Source organism: Lottia gigantea, assembly GCF_000327385.1.
Source record: "Lottia gigantea unplaced genomic scaffold LOTGIsca_10, whole genome shotgun sequence".
Lineage (NCBI taxonomy): Eukaryota > Metazoa > Mollusca > Gastropoda > Lottiidae > Lottia > Lottia gigantea.
In genome coordinates this window covers 2,104,321-2,120,240 of record NW_008706747.1, presented here as the reverse complement: position 1 = coordinate 2,120,240, position 15,920 = coordinate 2,104,321, and the positions used below count along the sequence as shown (strand labels likewise).

Below are 15,920 nucleotides of genomic sequence, written 5' to 3'. Positions count from 1 at the left end.
ACCTTGGAAAAAGTTTTATTCCAAGTCCTATGCGTACAACAAACTCGTTAACCTCAGATATGCTTTCGTATGACTTTGTGAAGTTACATCGAAAAGTTTAACTTATTCAATGCACCGATGCAAAAAGCTTTATGAGCAAGTCTTATCGAATGCAACAAAGCACACAATGAGCGAACTTGATAACCGCTTAGATATGTCACTCTGAAGCAATGTAACTCTACAAAGCCATAACGATTCGTATTTCGACGCCTATTTTATGTAAGAAAACCCAATGATAAACGCAGAGAATCACATTCATAAAAAAACCACTTAGTTATCAATACCAATTGAAATTCCCATTCAATTCTTATACATTGCCATAATTATCAAAACATTCTTAAAAGATTGCTTATCAAATTATCTCCCTTATGTTTTTAAATATGCATGAGTTATTTCCCTTTGTTTAACCATTGTGACGAAATTGTCTCCCTTGTATGGATGTACTGCGCTTGATTGTGCTCTGTCAAACATATCAGATGTACGATCCGATAAGATTCAAGTCGTTCTTATAATAGCGCTGTATGGAAGCAAAATTGTGTTAAGAAAACCTGCCCCGAGGCATCTATTCATTAAACATCATATCTAATCATAGACTTAGAGAAAAAAAATTCCATTTGTTTAGAAATTTCAATGTTGGATGATCGTGAATACCTTATGTTACAGATGATGGGGTAGACTCGATTATTTTCTTTTTTTCGATTGGCTGTGAATACCTCCTGTCCAAATCTGATGGGGTAGACTCGATCATTTTTGATCGTTTAAAAAATATCAATGTTTGTTTGTTCAGAAATTTCAATGTTGGATGACTGGGTCAAAATCTGATGGGGTAGACTCGATTATTCAGACTTAATTGCTTCTGTAATTTGTATGAAATCGGAATTGAGTGTTATCAATTGTAAATTCAATGTTAAGATTTTAATGGCAGATTTCAAAAGGACCAGGTGCGATCTCTTTTAGTCGTTACTGCACATGTCGTTCCCATGTGTGTACCCATGGCCCACGAATTACCAAAGAGTGGTACGTATGTATAGTCTCTTAGAATTTGTCCCAACTTGTCTAAACGCTTGGATGTATAAACTTTGCCGTAAGCAGGGTAATCGGGATTTTATTTTAATCACATTTTTGATTGAAAATAGATAATAACGAACTCGAACAATTTTAAAAAAATAAACAGTTGATGTAGTTGATATGACGGGATGAGCCGACACCGATAATACTGGCCGTGGTATTTGAAATTGTTTTACATTGAAGGGCATTCGCACCTACATCACGATAAGCTTATGAAGACGACGGATTAACAAAAAAAGGGAGATCAGACTCCGAATTCAGTGAACACGAACAGATTCGAACGCATTATCACTAATAATAAAATCCGAATGTTTACGGTCCAACTAGGGATTTTCAGGTGCGTTTGAATAATTAATCGCACCATCAATGCTAGACATTGTTACTTATTGTGATATGTTATATCTTTTTATAGAGAACAACAATCAGTTTATTACTTAAATAAATAATAAGTTGAGAATAGCAACGTGTACGGGGGGAATTTAGTCTATAACTATGATCATTTAGTTCGCCCAGAGGATGGGGTGCAGGTGTTGGATCACTATCTGCACCCATTTGTGTAGCAACGTATACGGAGGCAGTTTTGTCTCAAAACAAATGACACGATCAGTTGATTTAGTCTATCGCAATACTATCAAGAGGTAATAGCAACGTGTTAGAGGGTCTGAGAGGAAGAGGTCATGGAAGGCCACATTACACTACCAAGCGGCATTCCTTTGGCAACGTGTACGGGGGAATATTAAATTTTACGAACTGTAATGCTGGCTTAGGAAAATTCAACGTCTTATGTACATTACACCCGGACGCATATCACAACAAAAAAGTTACTCCTTTTCAATTAATACGAAACCTAATTCACATACACTTAGACACCCCCGCACGTAAGCAAATACATCCGTACACGTACACCAAGTACACTCTACCACAAGCGGATTTCACCAGAATCCGTTTAACCACGATCCACAAAGTATCAAAGGCAATTTACACATATAAAGCCGATATGAAGAAACGTTAATAATTAATTTTCATCTGACGAAGGATTGGCCGTATCGCATTGTTCAGAATCATAAAATGTTACAAACCTTTTTTTACCCCATTCAGTACGATTTCTAAAGAATCTTCAGAGAGGTTTTTTCCCTTCTTTCATGTGTATTGTTCGCCTATTACAATTAACAATTTATGAAGAAAAAATGGCAAATTTTCATCGAGGTATATAATAAAGAATTGTGCTTTTTATTAGAGGCCTTTATCTATTTTAAGATGCACAAAGAATTGTTACAAGTTGAAGGTTTCTAACTCCTATCAAGTGATTTCTGTTATTAACTGTAGCGATGTATAACTCAAAATCCATTGTCCTTCGATGTAAGTCTTTGGATTTTCTTTTAGTATAGACGATTTGTAACAAGGAGTTGATCATCATCAAAAGGGTAAAAGATGAACCCAGGGCGTCTGGGGTCAGCAGTATGAGGCGTTGATAAACTTTCAAAAGGTTATAATTCCTGCCAAATGACCACTGATCGCCTTTTAAAGGGTTCTAATGCTCCTCGCATGAAAGCCAAGGTTTTCTAGAAGTATCCAGATGTTGAAAACAGGTTAGGTCAACTATTAAAGGGTTCCAACTGTGTGCAGGCCTAGGTGAGCGAGCTGATCGCGGACCATGTCATCTGGAAGCCTGAAATGGCTAATCCAGTATATTTTCGGACAAAAGTATTGGGGCGTTGGTCATCATTAAAAGGGTTACAACTTACAACTGCTCAAGAGTCTCAATGCTCTTCTGACGGCCAAAGTCATCTGGAAGACTCGAGATGATAGACACCGGGCGGTCGAGATCGGCAATAACTAAAAGGGTTTATCGTATGAAGAGTTTGAAAATGATCGTAGGGCGTTACGGGTCACCAAAAAGGTTGATTTTTGACGCCCCTTTAATTGATAGGGTTCAGGAAGTCAAAATGGACACTGAAGAGGGCGTGTCACTTTCCCACACTATCTCAAGGTCGAGCTTGATGTAATATTATAGTTGATTGAGTTTACTGCAAGCCCTATCCAGGCATTTTTACCTTATTGCACACTACATGGTGTTGCCAATATGGAGCAATAAAGTAAATTGTACGTCACATTTAATTGTTAACAGTCCATTAAGGGGTAAGTGACGTCACAATTTCCGAAATTACTATCCGGACGAACTTTCCAATGACCCCCTAGAGGAAAAGGTGGTCGTAAGCCATCCGCAAAAATTGCAATTTTGCACCTTGTTTGCGTTTTTGGGGAGATGGGGAGGGAGTCTTTGCCCCTAAAGAATAAATGTAAGCCTATACAATATTAAAATTTTCCTAAATATCAAATGGTGTACTTCGTTTTCCAGTTTATAACATGAGATATTTCACCGACCTGTTTTTATACGCAACCACCACTTATCACCGGTGGTTTATAATTTCGTTTCATTTTTTCATCCATTCAATTTTTTGTGGCTTTCCACACCTTCTGTTTTTTAAAAGGAGTAAACCGATTTGTTTTCTTTCAATCAAAATTTGAAAAGAAGCACAAGGGGGTCTTTTTAACTTATTGTCCGTGTTGACAAAGAAGCCCCTATACTTAAAGAGGCTTTTCTTTCGTTTCGTTTTATATGGCTAGATGGATTTGTAAGGAACACTTAGAATACAGGTATAGAGTTTTCTAAACGCTTATTGTCGCGTGAATTGAGATGAATAAGAGTCTTTTCACGTGGATAATATTCTTTATGATCCGTGTTTACATTTGCGTCAGGTTTCTTTTCTCCATAAAAGAAGAGTTGGACAATGGCGGCCATACACATGCATATTAGCCATTTTGAAAGGCCATTGTTGCCTGACAATACAGTGTATAAAGGGCTCTTACACACTTCTGATAATACTTGATCATTCTATTATACTAAGAGGGTCATAGGCTTTTATCCAACATGTACGTGCTATTGTTCGTGCATTATTACCCACTGAGCTGCTTTTCTCCTTTTCACACCAGTTTCAAAACATTTCACAAAAGCCAAGCAATTTTCTCAACAAGTCCACAATAGAATGGCAATTTGTTGGAATGACTTGTTTCAATCCAACAATACCCTTTTTAAACACGATGTAATGTTTTTTTGTATTCAACACTTGAAGAAGTATAATAAGAATGTAGCTGAATAGGGTGCAGGTCGTATTTGTTAACTTTCAACCGGGATTGTCAACTGCGAGGAAGAAAAGGCGTCCCTACTTGAGACTTGGTAGAAAATTAGTTTTTTTGTTCAAATCTTTTGCTTAAGAAAAGATACATTAAGATTATTTGAAATTTTGAAAACACTTGCGGCCTTGAGGGGGATATTGCGTTGTTTGACATGTTTTGAAGTGTTTTTGGAGAACGCTTTGGGATATGCCAGGACAAATCTGAAGTTTGCTTCAAAGCCATTTGAGTGAATTTTACACTTTTTAATTCTGGAAAAGACAAAATATTTGAATGTAAACTTGACGACTCGTCTTTTTAAGATATTCTGTGATATATAGAACAGACATATATAGAAATAATGAGTAAAATTTCTAATTTTAAGTATTTTTAAAAGAAATTTATTCCATTTTCGTACATTTCTATTACTTCTTAACACTATTGCATATATTCAATTCTCAAATCAATTTCCCAAAATGGCGCACCTGTCCCTTTAAAGCACAGCTTGCATTGAAACCCTTTACAGCACTAGTCAAGAAAAGCTTTTACGGATCAGTAATTTCGTCTGAATTAACGAGGACCACAATCTATTATATTTGATATTTGAGAGAAATCTTCAGACAATGCTCTGCCCATGCCTTTGGTAGTATTGCCTTCCAAGAGCAATATCTGGAAGTCCAGAGTAACCCGTCTGCAGCACTCATCTACGTCATATTCCATCTTCAAAGCTAAACGAGGTCCGCGATCGAACGCTAAGTTCATTACAAGACTATAAGCTAGAAGGCATTCACTCCCTTATGTTTACCAGCTTTGTTTTGATTGTAAAAAACAACAAAAAGTCCATCAATAAATTCAATGCTATTTCTTAAAGGTAAACAATCAGAATATAAAGACTCCATTGTCTGATCGGAAGTCAATTTATCATGTTAAATCCACTGGCTTCATTAGGAGAACAATAACATGCATAACATACAGGTTCCTTACAAAACGTGTCCTTATTGACTGTTGCTATATTTAGACTTTTTTGATTGTCGACATTCTATGAAAAATACCATCTAATTTGCAGTACTACTGAGTCGTTTGGTTTGTAATGTTGCGTAAAACTTTGCAGTAAGAAATATAAATAACAGTCATGTTCAGACGGTCGTAACTATTTACAGTATGAATTATAATACGCGAATAATACCGTACACGTATCCAGCTAATTTAAGCCTGCTAATACGCGAACAATACCGTACACGTATTTAAGCTCTGGAAATATTAACTATTAGCCATTTACTCGTTATTGTATTGAATTGTTAACAGCAATTTTGCCGGAAACCAAATTTTTAATCAATATCGGAAAACAGGAACGAGTTTTTCTTGTATTTAGAATAACATTTATGTAAAATGCCTGCAAGTTATTTGTTTTAAGAAGTCTTTGGAAATTAACATTAGCGAAGTCATGTATAGAACTAGAAAATGGAAATTGGCTTTCATTTCATTCACTATAGTCCTACGCTGAATGGAGAAAGGGACACTTGATGCCACTCTTCGACTGAGTTTATGAACTTTAAATATTCCACTTAATAGTAGTAGCTAAGTAACGTTTCAGGTTGTGGACGTCACAAATCCTCTAACAGTTGATTAAAGAGTAAGTCCTGCCCTCATTAAATTGCTTGGAATACAGAGCAGCAAAGAAGAATGTTAAACCATTCCATTTAGATGTTTCGCTGCTGTTCTATATTTGTGGCATTTTCTTCAAATAGAGTCGCATTAAAGGGATCGTAAAGATGTTTTCTAAACGTTTTATGTGTATCAAACATTTATTGCATCGATTTGCACCATTCCATTTTTCAGTCGGACGCCTGTGTTTCCTGCATTTCCACTTAAAGTATCCGTTTTATGACGTCACTATCGCAAAGATAGTCGCTTTTGCGACAGTTACGTCATTAAAAGTTTAGTTTTAGTGGAATTGAAGAAACCACAGACGTCTCAGTAAAAATTCGAAAGGTGCAAATCGCTGTTATCAGTGTCCCCTATACGCATACATTTGTTAGAAAATCTCTTTACAATCCCTTTAATATACTGAGTGCGGAATAATAAAAGTTTGAACTGGCACCGAGAGGAGCTTGTCCTGTAATTCCCTTGATTAGACCAGAAGAGAATAGAAAAACAGAGAAACGTGAATAGAGACATTGAAAGAAATCAAATAAAAGCAAGTGGAAAGCGAAGAGTTTGTATAGAGGCTTTAGAAATGATGGAAATGAAATTGACAATAGTGGAATATTACACACACAATGGCAAAACGCAAACATGCTGCTCTTGAAGGGTTTCAAAGACTTGCAGACAAAGGCTAGTAATGAATAGCGGACAATGGCAGTAATGTAGAGGCGATGGTTCCAAACGCTTATTGAAGAGAGCTCAATGTTTGACTTAGTTGCAGGATTATTGAGTTAGTTTGTTCCGTTGTTAGTTAGCATTGCAATACACTAACTTACGTAAATGTTATAAATTGTTAGGTTGTATTACTACTCTGTAGGAAATAGTCCCTATTAAATCACGTCAACCTGAGCATTATTTTGCTTTTATGAAACAAACCGCTCGAAAATTCTTAGAAAGAGTATTTAAGCATGTCAGATAATCACAAAAATTTAAAATTTCGAAGAACCAGACGTCATATTCCTACGCCTATCAAGCTCAAGGTCGCTCGAGACTCGGCGGAGTGACCTGATCCTCATTATCTAGAATCAATAGTGAAATGATGTTAAAAACCTCCTCACAACTTCGTCTCTCATCTTTTAATGATCCCGGATCAGATACAATACTCATAGATTGACTTCTGACAAATTTTACAGCATTGATAAATTGACACAAATTCTTACATGTTCTCTTGTGTTGTGAAATAGAGGGGGGTTGGAGAGGGAGGTGGCAAGGGGGGGGGGGGGGGTGTGATGTGTGTTGAGGCAATGGGATGACACAACTTCTTATGCGTAACTTTGAAATGAAATGAGTTTTACTTCTTTTTTGTCTGCCTACTTTTCTGAATTCGGCTAATGTATGACAGCAAGGTAATTCAGATTGCAATGGCGGAATTTCACCAGGACACCAAAATTAACCACTCTTTTGCCATTTTCAGACGTTGAAGGGTCTTGGACATGCTCAGCTTGTAGCACATGGGCCTTGGTTTATCGTCCTATCCGAGCAAATGAACGGTTTTGATTTGTGATTACTTTCACTTTTGGCAAATTGTACACCCTTTCAATTTCTCTCGATGCTAGTAAGAAAAAAATAATGGAAAGCTGAGATGCTCGTAGATTCTCAGGTGCATCCGTTGACGTCGTTTAAGGGGTTTAATTAAATTCGACCGGGCAAAATTGACCTAAGAGGACTGGAGAAATAGGTCTCAATTTTTCATGCAGGAAGTAATCTCAATCTGGATTCTTTTTCTTCCAGGCTTAAAAAGACGCCATATTTGTTCTGTGAAATGACTGTGTTTAACAAACGAAAGAATTATAATTCTCATTATTTGATATAGGCTAAGCTACCGCTAGAGGGCAAACTCTTTTCTACTCTTCTGGAGGCTAAACTCTTTTATGCTCTTTTTCTTTTACCAAGCTTTAAAATCAACAAGAGATTATTAACAATAATTACCTCCCTTTAAAGAATCTTTTCTTCCAGTAATTATTCCTTTATTTGCTCACAAACACTGGGAATAATTTACTTGTAGTCTCGATTACCTGGTCTCTTAGAGTTCCAAGATAAATTTGTCCATGGATATGCATAGCAAATTTGGAATGCAATAATGAATTGATAAAACCATTGCCTATTGACGTTGCACTTTTCAGTACAGTTTCCATAAAAAGAACTCACATGAAGCTCCAAATAAGCTCAAAATCATTGTCAATTCTCCAAAGTCTCTGTATTTGCCTTTTCGGGGTCCAATTCTGACTACAAAACCGCCATTGTGTCAAGTTCTATCTGTAATTTTCAAAGTTGCACACTGTACTATCATATGTTTCATATTCCGCAACGACTAGATAAAAATAATTGTTTTTATAAACATCTGATACATTCGAGACTACTAATCCAAACAACCAGACGACATTTAAATTAACCCGCCATTTCAAGTTTCTTTTCAAACGTAATGATTGCAAACAACCATTATTACCCACCCAATATAATACCAGAATGAAAGAACGAGTTGAAAAGTTTCGACCCCTTAGCACCAAATCTCTTTCTTAATTCCTTTGATCTTGGTTGGAGTTGGTCAACAATTGTAATTGATTGTGTGGAAGTGACGTAATCCTTTTGTATGGACGAAATGACCCTCGTCTAAGGCTAATTGATTTTGATACCTTTCCCATATTGTTACGTAGAAAGGCTGCGTTCGTCTCAAGATTGTTTAGGATCGGATTGGGCTCTCCAGTCCTAAAAACTATTTGAAGTGAAACAAACAATTTCTTACAAGAATAACAACTTAGGTCCACGAACATCCCGTCTACAAGCTGATCCTTGGCAAAACCTCTTGGCATTGATATTTCCTGAATTATACGTCCTCAAACTTTCTATCATTGAATTCTTAATTGCCCCCCACCCCTCTTCTCAATCGAGAATTCTGTGTAGCAGATTGGCACAATAGCATTAAGCTGTTGTCGTACTACGACTTCCGGTGTCGATAATCACAGACAATAGTTCGGTCCAAGTTAAATAGAGCCTAAAAAAAAATTATCAAGCCATCCCAAGATTTATGACTATCTACACAGAGCGTTTCATTCACCATTGCATAATCTACATCTGCGTTCCGTTACGGCTGATCGCTTCAACTTACGATCTCCTATCTTCATATCTCCAGATTGACGCCTATCTAAATGCATCACACCTGCGACCAATCTGTATTTTAAATTTTGAAGAAAAAAAAGATAGTTTAGATTAACGATAAGTTGAAATCATTCACTGCCTTTTTCTCACATTTAATTTTAACAATTTTAGGGTTTTTCTTCTCCTTTTTCAATGGCTGAAAGGGTTAAAATGAGAATAAAGGCAATAAAGTATGTATGGAGAACCTCATAATGCAAATAATTATCTTATATCCCTTCCATTATGCTAAAGGACAATAGCAAAACTTAGAGCTTTCAAGATTCGTAGTTTGAAATCATCCTTCTGCAAAATTTAACTGAGTAGTTGTAGATTGTTTGGTTAAACACTACGCCATGAAAACATATTCCTAGTGTTGGAACCACTTGGGAACTAATATCTGTATAAGGCAACGTTTGGAATTCAAATTCTCGAAATAGTTTCTGATCTAATGTAAAATTAATCAAAACAACCACGACATCAATGACGTCACATTCACAAGTACATAATCCCTCCGCCAAAATGGCAGCTAAAAGGTTCACAAGATTTGACTACATAATGTACGTTAATTGAATACACGACAAAAGGTTTTAAATTCACGATATAAATATAAGGCTTATCTATTTTTCTTCTATACAGCGTCGAGTTGATAATTTCATAATAAGTTCAGTGGACTGAACAATCACAGGTGTTAAATTGCTATAGGTGAATAGGTAAACATAGCATTGTTTGCATAACTTTTTTTTTTATGAAGTAGGGCATGTGCCCTTTATCAGATTGCCCCTCGCCGAAACAGGAACCCCATCCCCTCTCCCCTCTCTCTCGCCTAAAGGTGTTAATTTGTTATAGGTGAATTGGTATACATAGAATTGCTATGCATAACTTTTTTTGTAAAGCAGGGCGTATACTTTTAGTGTTCGAACCAGCCTCCCTAGCCCCTAGACGCCATCCTCAACATATTTTGGTTATTGTTTAGGTTTACATGGCCGTATTAAGTAGGATGTGTTCCTTATTGTGCCCTCCTTGACGCTCCCTTACTCGGCCAATTATTTTGGCAACTAAGTACCATCTTTTAGTAGTCAGCACAACCTAGACCATCTACATCCAGCGATTGATAACATCATCGCAGATTTCATCAACTGCTAACAGCCAGTAGACCTAAGATTCTGTTAGTCGAAAGGGGTCGACCTCAATTCGCTCCTCCCCTCCTCCTCCGCTCAGCCCCTCAGTATCGTATGTTGGTGCCCCAAGTTGAAACACGCAGTCGTTTGAAACTTGAATCAGATACAGTGCCGTATGTTAGAGCTTTGAATGTAATATTCTTGCTTCTCGTGGGTCTGATAAGCACCAGAAACAATACATCAACGACCGTCCCCATAAATTACAACTGTCGTGGCGCGACGTTAAATGATCACAGAGACCGGCAATTGACAAATTGACGCGAGCAGTGTACAAACAATCATTTAACATTGAGACCGAATTGCTTTTTGATTTACGGGTTTTAGTTGACGATTATCAAACGTCCATCATTATGCGCTTGGGATTACACGGAACGACTCGTAGTTTTTGTTATAATGTGTTTTATTAGGGCCTAATGTAATTGATAGTCATCAACCATTAACGATAATACCCTCTAGGATATAATGATGACATTGTTATAAATTTACATGCGCTTGGAATTTCGATTTTGATTGTTACCTCAACCCTTTTTAGGTTGTTTTTTTTTTTTTCAAATTTTATTAATAGATATGCATATGTTTAATGAAGACCTAACTCTTCCTGTCGTACAATGTTTCGTTTCGTATCTATTCTTTATTTTAAAACCGTTTTCATCGAACATTTCTTCGTTTCGTATTAGGTTCTTATATTTTTGGTTAACCTTCAACTGGGAATTGATTATTAACAATTGGCGGAGGCGACAGACTTTTTTATTAAGCATTTTTAAAATGATAATTAGTCGTTTCGTATGATATATTCTTAAATTTTCAAAGAACCTTATGCAGCATTCGTAGGCCGCATTACAATTGTCAATACTTGAATGTACCATGTTCAGTTCTTCGTTAGATTTTCGCTTTTCAATGGGAACCAAATCGGATGATTAATTCGTACTCGTATAATCGTTTCGTATAATTATTATTTGTTAGTGAACCGACGATTAACTCAAATTTCGGATCGAGATAAAGATGGAAACGAAACTATTATTTAATATTAATTAATTGCTAGAGTGGGGTTTAGTTTGTATTTTCCCTTTGTAAGTTTTTCCCTAGTCACCGCCTCGATGACTTTCAATGACTGCTTTCAAGTGTTTTTCGGGGTTTTAAGCAGAGTCTTGCAAATCTGATGGGAAACTTCGACAAACGATAAAGAAACGCATTGAAACGTAGCGAGGTGAAACAAGTTACTTGTGGCGCTGATGTGATCTAGTTCATCCCCTTTTCTTTACTCTATAGAATAAATTTAATAATCTTTTTTATTAACAATTCGCGTTTCTTTAGCCTACTTTATGGTTATTATATAGTTAAACAATGGCGAACAATGCCTGAATAAGGAGATCAACAATGGCGGACAATGAGTGAATAGCGAAGCCATTCAAAAAATAAAAACATCCTTTTCTACGTTTTATGAGTATAAACGAAGAATATTTTGATAAATTGTGACTCATTTATTAAAGGGATTGTAGAGAGGTTTTCTCAATTTTTTTTTATGTGTATCGGGGACACTGATAACATCAATTTGCACCATTTTAATTTTCAATCAGACGTCTATGGTCCCTGCAATTCATTTAAACCCAAGTGTTTGATGAAGTCACTAATTGCGAAGGGCTTTATGTGATAAAGCATAATTATTTTGCTATTAGTGACGTCATAAAACAGTAGGTTTTAGTGGAATTGCAGGAACCACGAACGTTTGATTGAAGATTGGAATGGTGCGAATTGACTGTATTAATGTTCCCGACACACATAAAAATTTCGAAAAACTCTTCACAATCCCTTTAAACAGTGAGTTTTTTTAAGTTAAACACGAATAATATCCTTTGGTTTGCAATTCAATGAATGTTTTGTTCAAGTCTTTTTGATTATGTATTTGTTTCGTTGATGACTGTAACGTTTGTGGGACAAAATGTTCAAAATTTGAAACAGGGGTCGTAATGCACAGTGTATAATCAAACATATTTATTACAAAATGTTATTCGAAAACCAAAGAAAATTTTTACTGATAAAAAGGAAAAGAATCAAGGAAGCAGTTATAAACAGTTTGTTTGTGATACCAGTGGCCCACGTGAGCGCCATCTGCAAAGTTAAAAGCGATTGGTATTAACGCCTATTCTGAAATTGTACCTATTGCCTATTGCAATTCAAGATTTTCCGCTTTCAAAAGAGATTTTTGGTTTGATATTTTCTTTAGACAAATGGTCTAACAAACTAAAAAATGAATTTGACAAAAAAAAATCAAAGAATACAAAAAGATATAAATATACTTAACAAAAAGTTACGTTTATTTCCATCCTTATTGAAAATTGTGTACAATAAAACTATTTGAATGAATTTAAGAAAATCTTTTCAAAGGGCAGGACAATCGGACATTGTAGTCATTTTTACTGTTTTTTTTTTCAATACAAAACTTTGTTAACAAAAGTATAACAAGAAAACGATTTCAGATTTTTGAATAATCAAAATAATGAAATTTTTCGTCTCGCTTTGTGGCTTAATTCGAAGTTTATGCGTCGTGGAAAAAAGAAATAAACAAAACTAAAAGTGCATTTTCATTTTTGATTTTTTTTAGTGCTAGAATATATTGAATAGTCTACACAAAGTCGCACTTTTACTTCAGATTTGTTAACAATTACAATAGGAAAAGGCTAGTGTGTTTCATTGAAAGCAAATTAGTTTGAACTCTGACTTGTCTTAGATGTATCATCTTTACCATCATCTTCACAATGGCAAGCTATTACGAACTTAGTCTTATACCTTGACTTCAGTCACTATTCGTGTATTACGGAAGTTTATAAATGTAGGGATTTGGTTGGCATGTACGTCAGCGAATACAGCCAATCAGAGTCATCTACAGAAAGTTTGTAAACAATAAGAAGATAGAAGAATATGTCTCTAGTGGTCAAGGTATAAGACAAACTTGTAATAGTTTGACAATTTTTTCAAATTGCTCCAGATAAATAAGGTGTACTTGAGAAGACACCGTCGCATTATTTGCGATAGAAAAAATTGACAACGTCAATACAAAGCCGAACAATTCCAACATTCTTTGCAACAATTACAATTGGAATACACTTTTACGATACCTATTATATTCGTTCTTGAAAAAAAAAATGAAAAACTTGTCAAAGTCAATACAAAGCCGAACAATTCCAACATTCTTTGCAACAATTACAATTGGAATACACTATTATGATACCTATTATATGATTCATTCTTGAAAAATAACGCATTTTGAATATATAAGAACACAATTCTATGCCATTATTTTCCATTGAAACTAACATTACAAAATTAGACAAGGTAACAATACGCCTTTGGAAGAGAAATTGGTTTGAACTTGGATTTATTAGATTTCTTTCGTATATATTGTACATGGCATAAAAGCATTGTAATTTCACATAATTATACATTAATACGTCTAAGTATTGTTAACAAAAGTCCACACAAAGCCGAATACTTTCTACTTCTTTCTTTGTAACACTAACAATCGGAAAAGCCCATTATATTTCTTTAGGAGAAAATTATACTAAGAAAGGTTTATGAAATCTCCATTCTAGGATAATGGATATGAATGGCGGCTTTGTTAATCCACTCATTATGAAGTTAGTAAAGGGATTAAGTCTACTAATCACCTTCCCACGGAATTGTGGGATGGGGGGTGGGAGTGTAGGGGGTGAAGGGGTTGTCATCATTTCATCATGGGTGAGTATGAACACGAAGAACAAAAATTTGCGGAAGTGACGACTGTCGAAATTGATCCCGATATTTTCAGCTGATAATGGCAACGATGTTCTATGTATGCCTTGAATCTTACAAGTTTTCTAGGCAGGGCATGCTTACCCTCTTGAACACTCGAAGTCTCTGTGGTTTATCAACCTTTGAGTTTACCTTTAAGAGAGTTCACACGATTGAAAATGTCAATCTGGTATTTTTTACTCCAACCACTACCCTTTGTAGTTCTACTTCGCGGCCCTGACCTTCAAAACTCGTCCTAATGGTGATTCCAAACTCTTTTTCCTTCACACTTTCGGTTTCTTGAGAACATAAATTGGTGTTTCTGCCATTTTCTTCTTTTTCCGTTCTGCCAGGAATTTCATGTGGGCGTCTGCGGCTTCTATTTCAGATGGAGACGGCGAGACGGTATCACAGATCACTCTTTCACAACACGGCCCCGCCTTTCCACATCGTCTTCTGATGGAAGCCCGTATTCCTCCAGTGTGTTCTTCTGAAAGTGGAAAGAATGAACATCATGTTGTCAGTATGCGACTGAGTAAATCAGCATCGACTCCATCTTGTTTTTTGATTGACTTTATTCTGTAATCAAGCCGCATTTCCAAATCTCGGTGATACAAGAAAGGTAGTTTTTGCAGTCAAGGTATTAGACATAGCATGGTAGACATGGGTTAGGTGTCCAGTGAATCAACTAGAGGAGATGGGGTCCCTCCCAATTGGTACATTCTTTTCTAATTTTGTATTTTTTTTCTGTGGTTAGGACTCTCTTAGGGGTGAGGGCCCGTGAACTTTGTTCAACCAATCCCTATGGTATTTGAGCCACTTGGGTTTATCTGGGGTTTGGCTGTAGTTGGATTATTTACCTGGATCCGGATTGATGCGAAGGAGTCCACTTTTATAACAAGCTACCAATATAATGATCAGCAGCAATCCCCCACCTGCAGCTCCTAAAGCAATCTGAAAACCTACAAGAATGAAACAGAGCAAAATTTGATAAAATGTTGTGTAAGTCTTATCCTACATTCTTACCTTTTGGATGCACAAGGAAATGATAGAAGAGCTTATCAGGTAATGGTTATCACAATATCTGAATAAGAAAAATAAACGTGGACAGCAGAAGGCTAACTAGTTAGAGAGAGGAGAAGAGAGGAGGAGAGGAGATGAGAGGGAATGGCAAAATGAACAAGTGTTTAGGACGCAGTGGTGTGGTGGGTACAGAAGCCGAGGAAACTAGCCAAAAATAGCAACGATGCAACTTTGAAAGCATCACAATAAACAAGAGGTCAATAAAGGGAAGGTTTGGTAAGGCAAGAGAAATGACGCAGCTAAGGTTTGGTAAAGAAGAGAAAACGAAGAAGATTGACAAAGAAGATTGAAGAAGAAGAAGCTGAAGAAGGAAAAGAAGAAGAACAGCAATGAATATATCACCTTGATGATCCACCGCATGATGCACATGATCCATTTTTCCAACCCTCCTCGTCTGTTCTTCTTCTGGTTTCTGATGTGACGTCATGTAATGTATGACGTAATATCACTTCAAGCTCCATCTGACGAACGTAACCGGTAGACATGTCGGTTTACTGTTACTTTCTAGGCCTATTTCTAAAACATGTACATGACTTTTTCGGCTAATTTTTTTTTAGAAAAGACCCAGTTATATTAAGCCATACATATAAAAGGGAGATTATTTCAAGGTAAAAGTGAAAAAAATCTGTACTTTATAAAACTATTCAAACGTTCTTGAAAGGTTTTCAATAAGCTAATCGTCTACATATACTTTTACAAAAGATTCTTTTGTGCTATTGCCACTATTGTGGATCTCTTTTCAGATAAAATTGCCCCTCTTTTCAAGCTTTC

General features: G+C 36.1%; 1 protein-coding gene across 1 annotated transcript; it reads right to left on the bottom strand.

Annotated features, from left to right (window-relative positions):
* Positions 1 to 13,662: 13,662 nt before the first annotated feature.
* On the bottom strand, positions 13,663 to 15,634 carry LOTGIDRAFT_229976 (hypothetical protein). Its single transcript, XM_009046157.1, has 3 exons — positions 15,492 to 15,634; positions 14,927 to 15,028; positions 13,663 to 14,556 (listed from the first exon to the last, which is right to left on the bottom strand). The coding sequence occupies exons 1-3, from the start codon at positions 15,574 to 15,576 to the stop codon at positions 14,351 to 14,353; spliced, it is 393 nt and encodes a 130-aa protein (XP_009044405.1). The 5' UTR covers positions 15,577 to 15,634; the 3' UTR covers positions 13,663 to 14,350.
* Between the last annotated feature and the right edge of the window lie 286 nt (positions 15,635 to 15,920).

Bases quoted from the DNA above. Each gene is read 5' to 3' on its own strand.
- LOTGIDRAFT_229976 (XM_009046157.1), bottom strand. From the start codon at position 15,576: ATGACGTCACATCAGAAACCAGAAGAAGAACAGACGAGGAGGGTTGGA. The intron at 15,029-15,491 runs GTGATATATTCA...TCATTCTTGTAG, and splicing joins TCATGCGGTGGATCATCAAG to GTTTTCAGATTGCTTTAGGA. The intron at 14,557-14,926 runs GTAAATAATCCA...TTCCACTTTCAG, and splicing joins TCGCATCAATCCGGATCCAG to AAGAACACACTGGAGGAATA.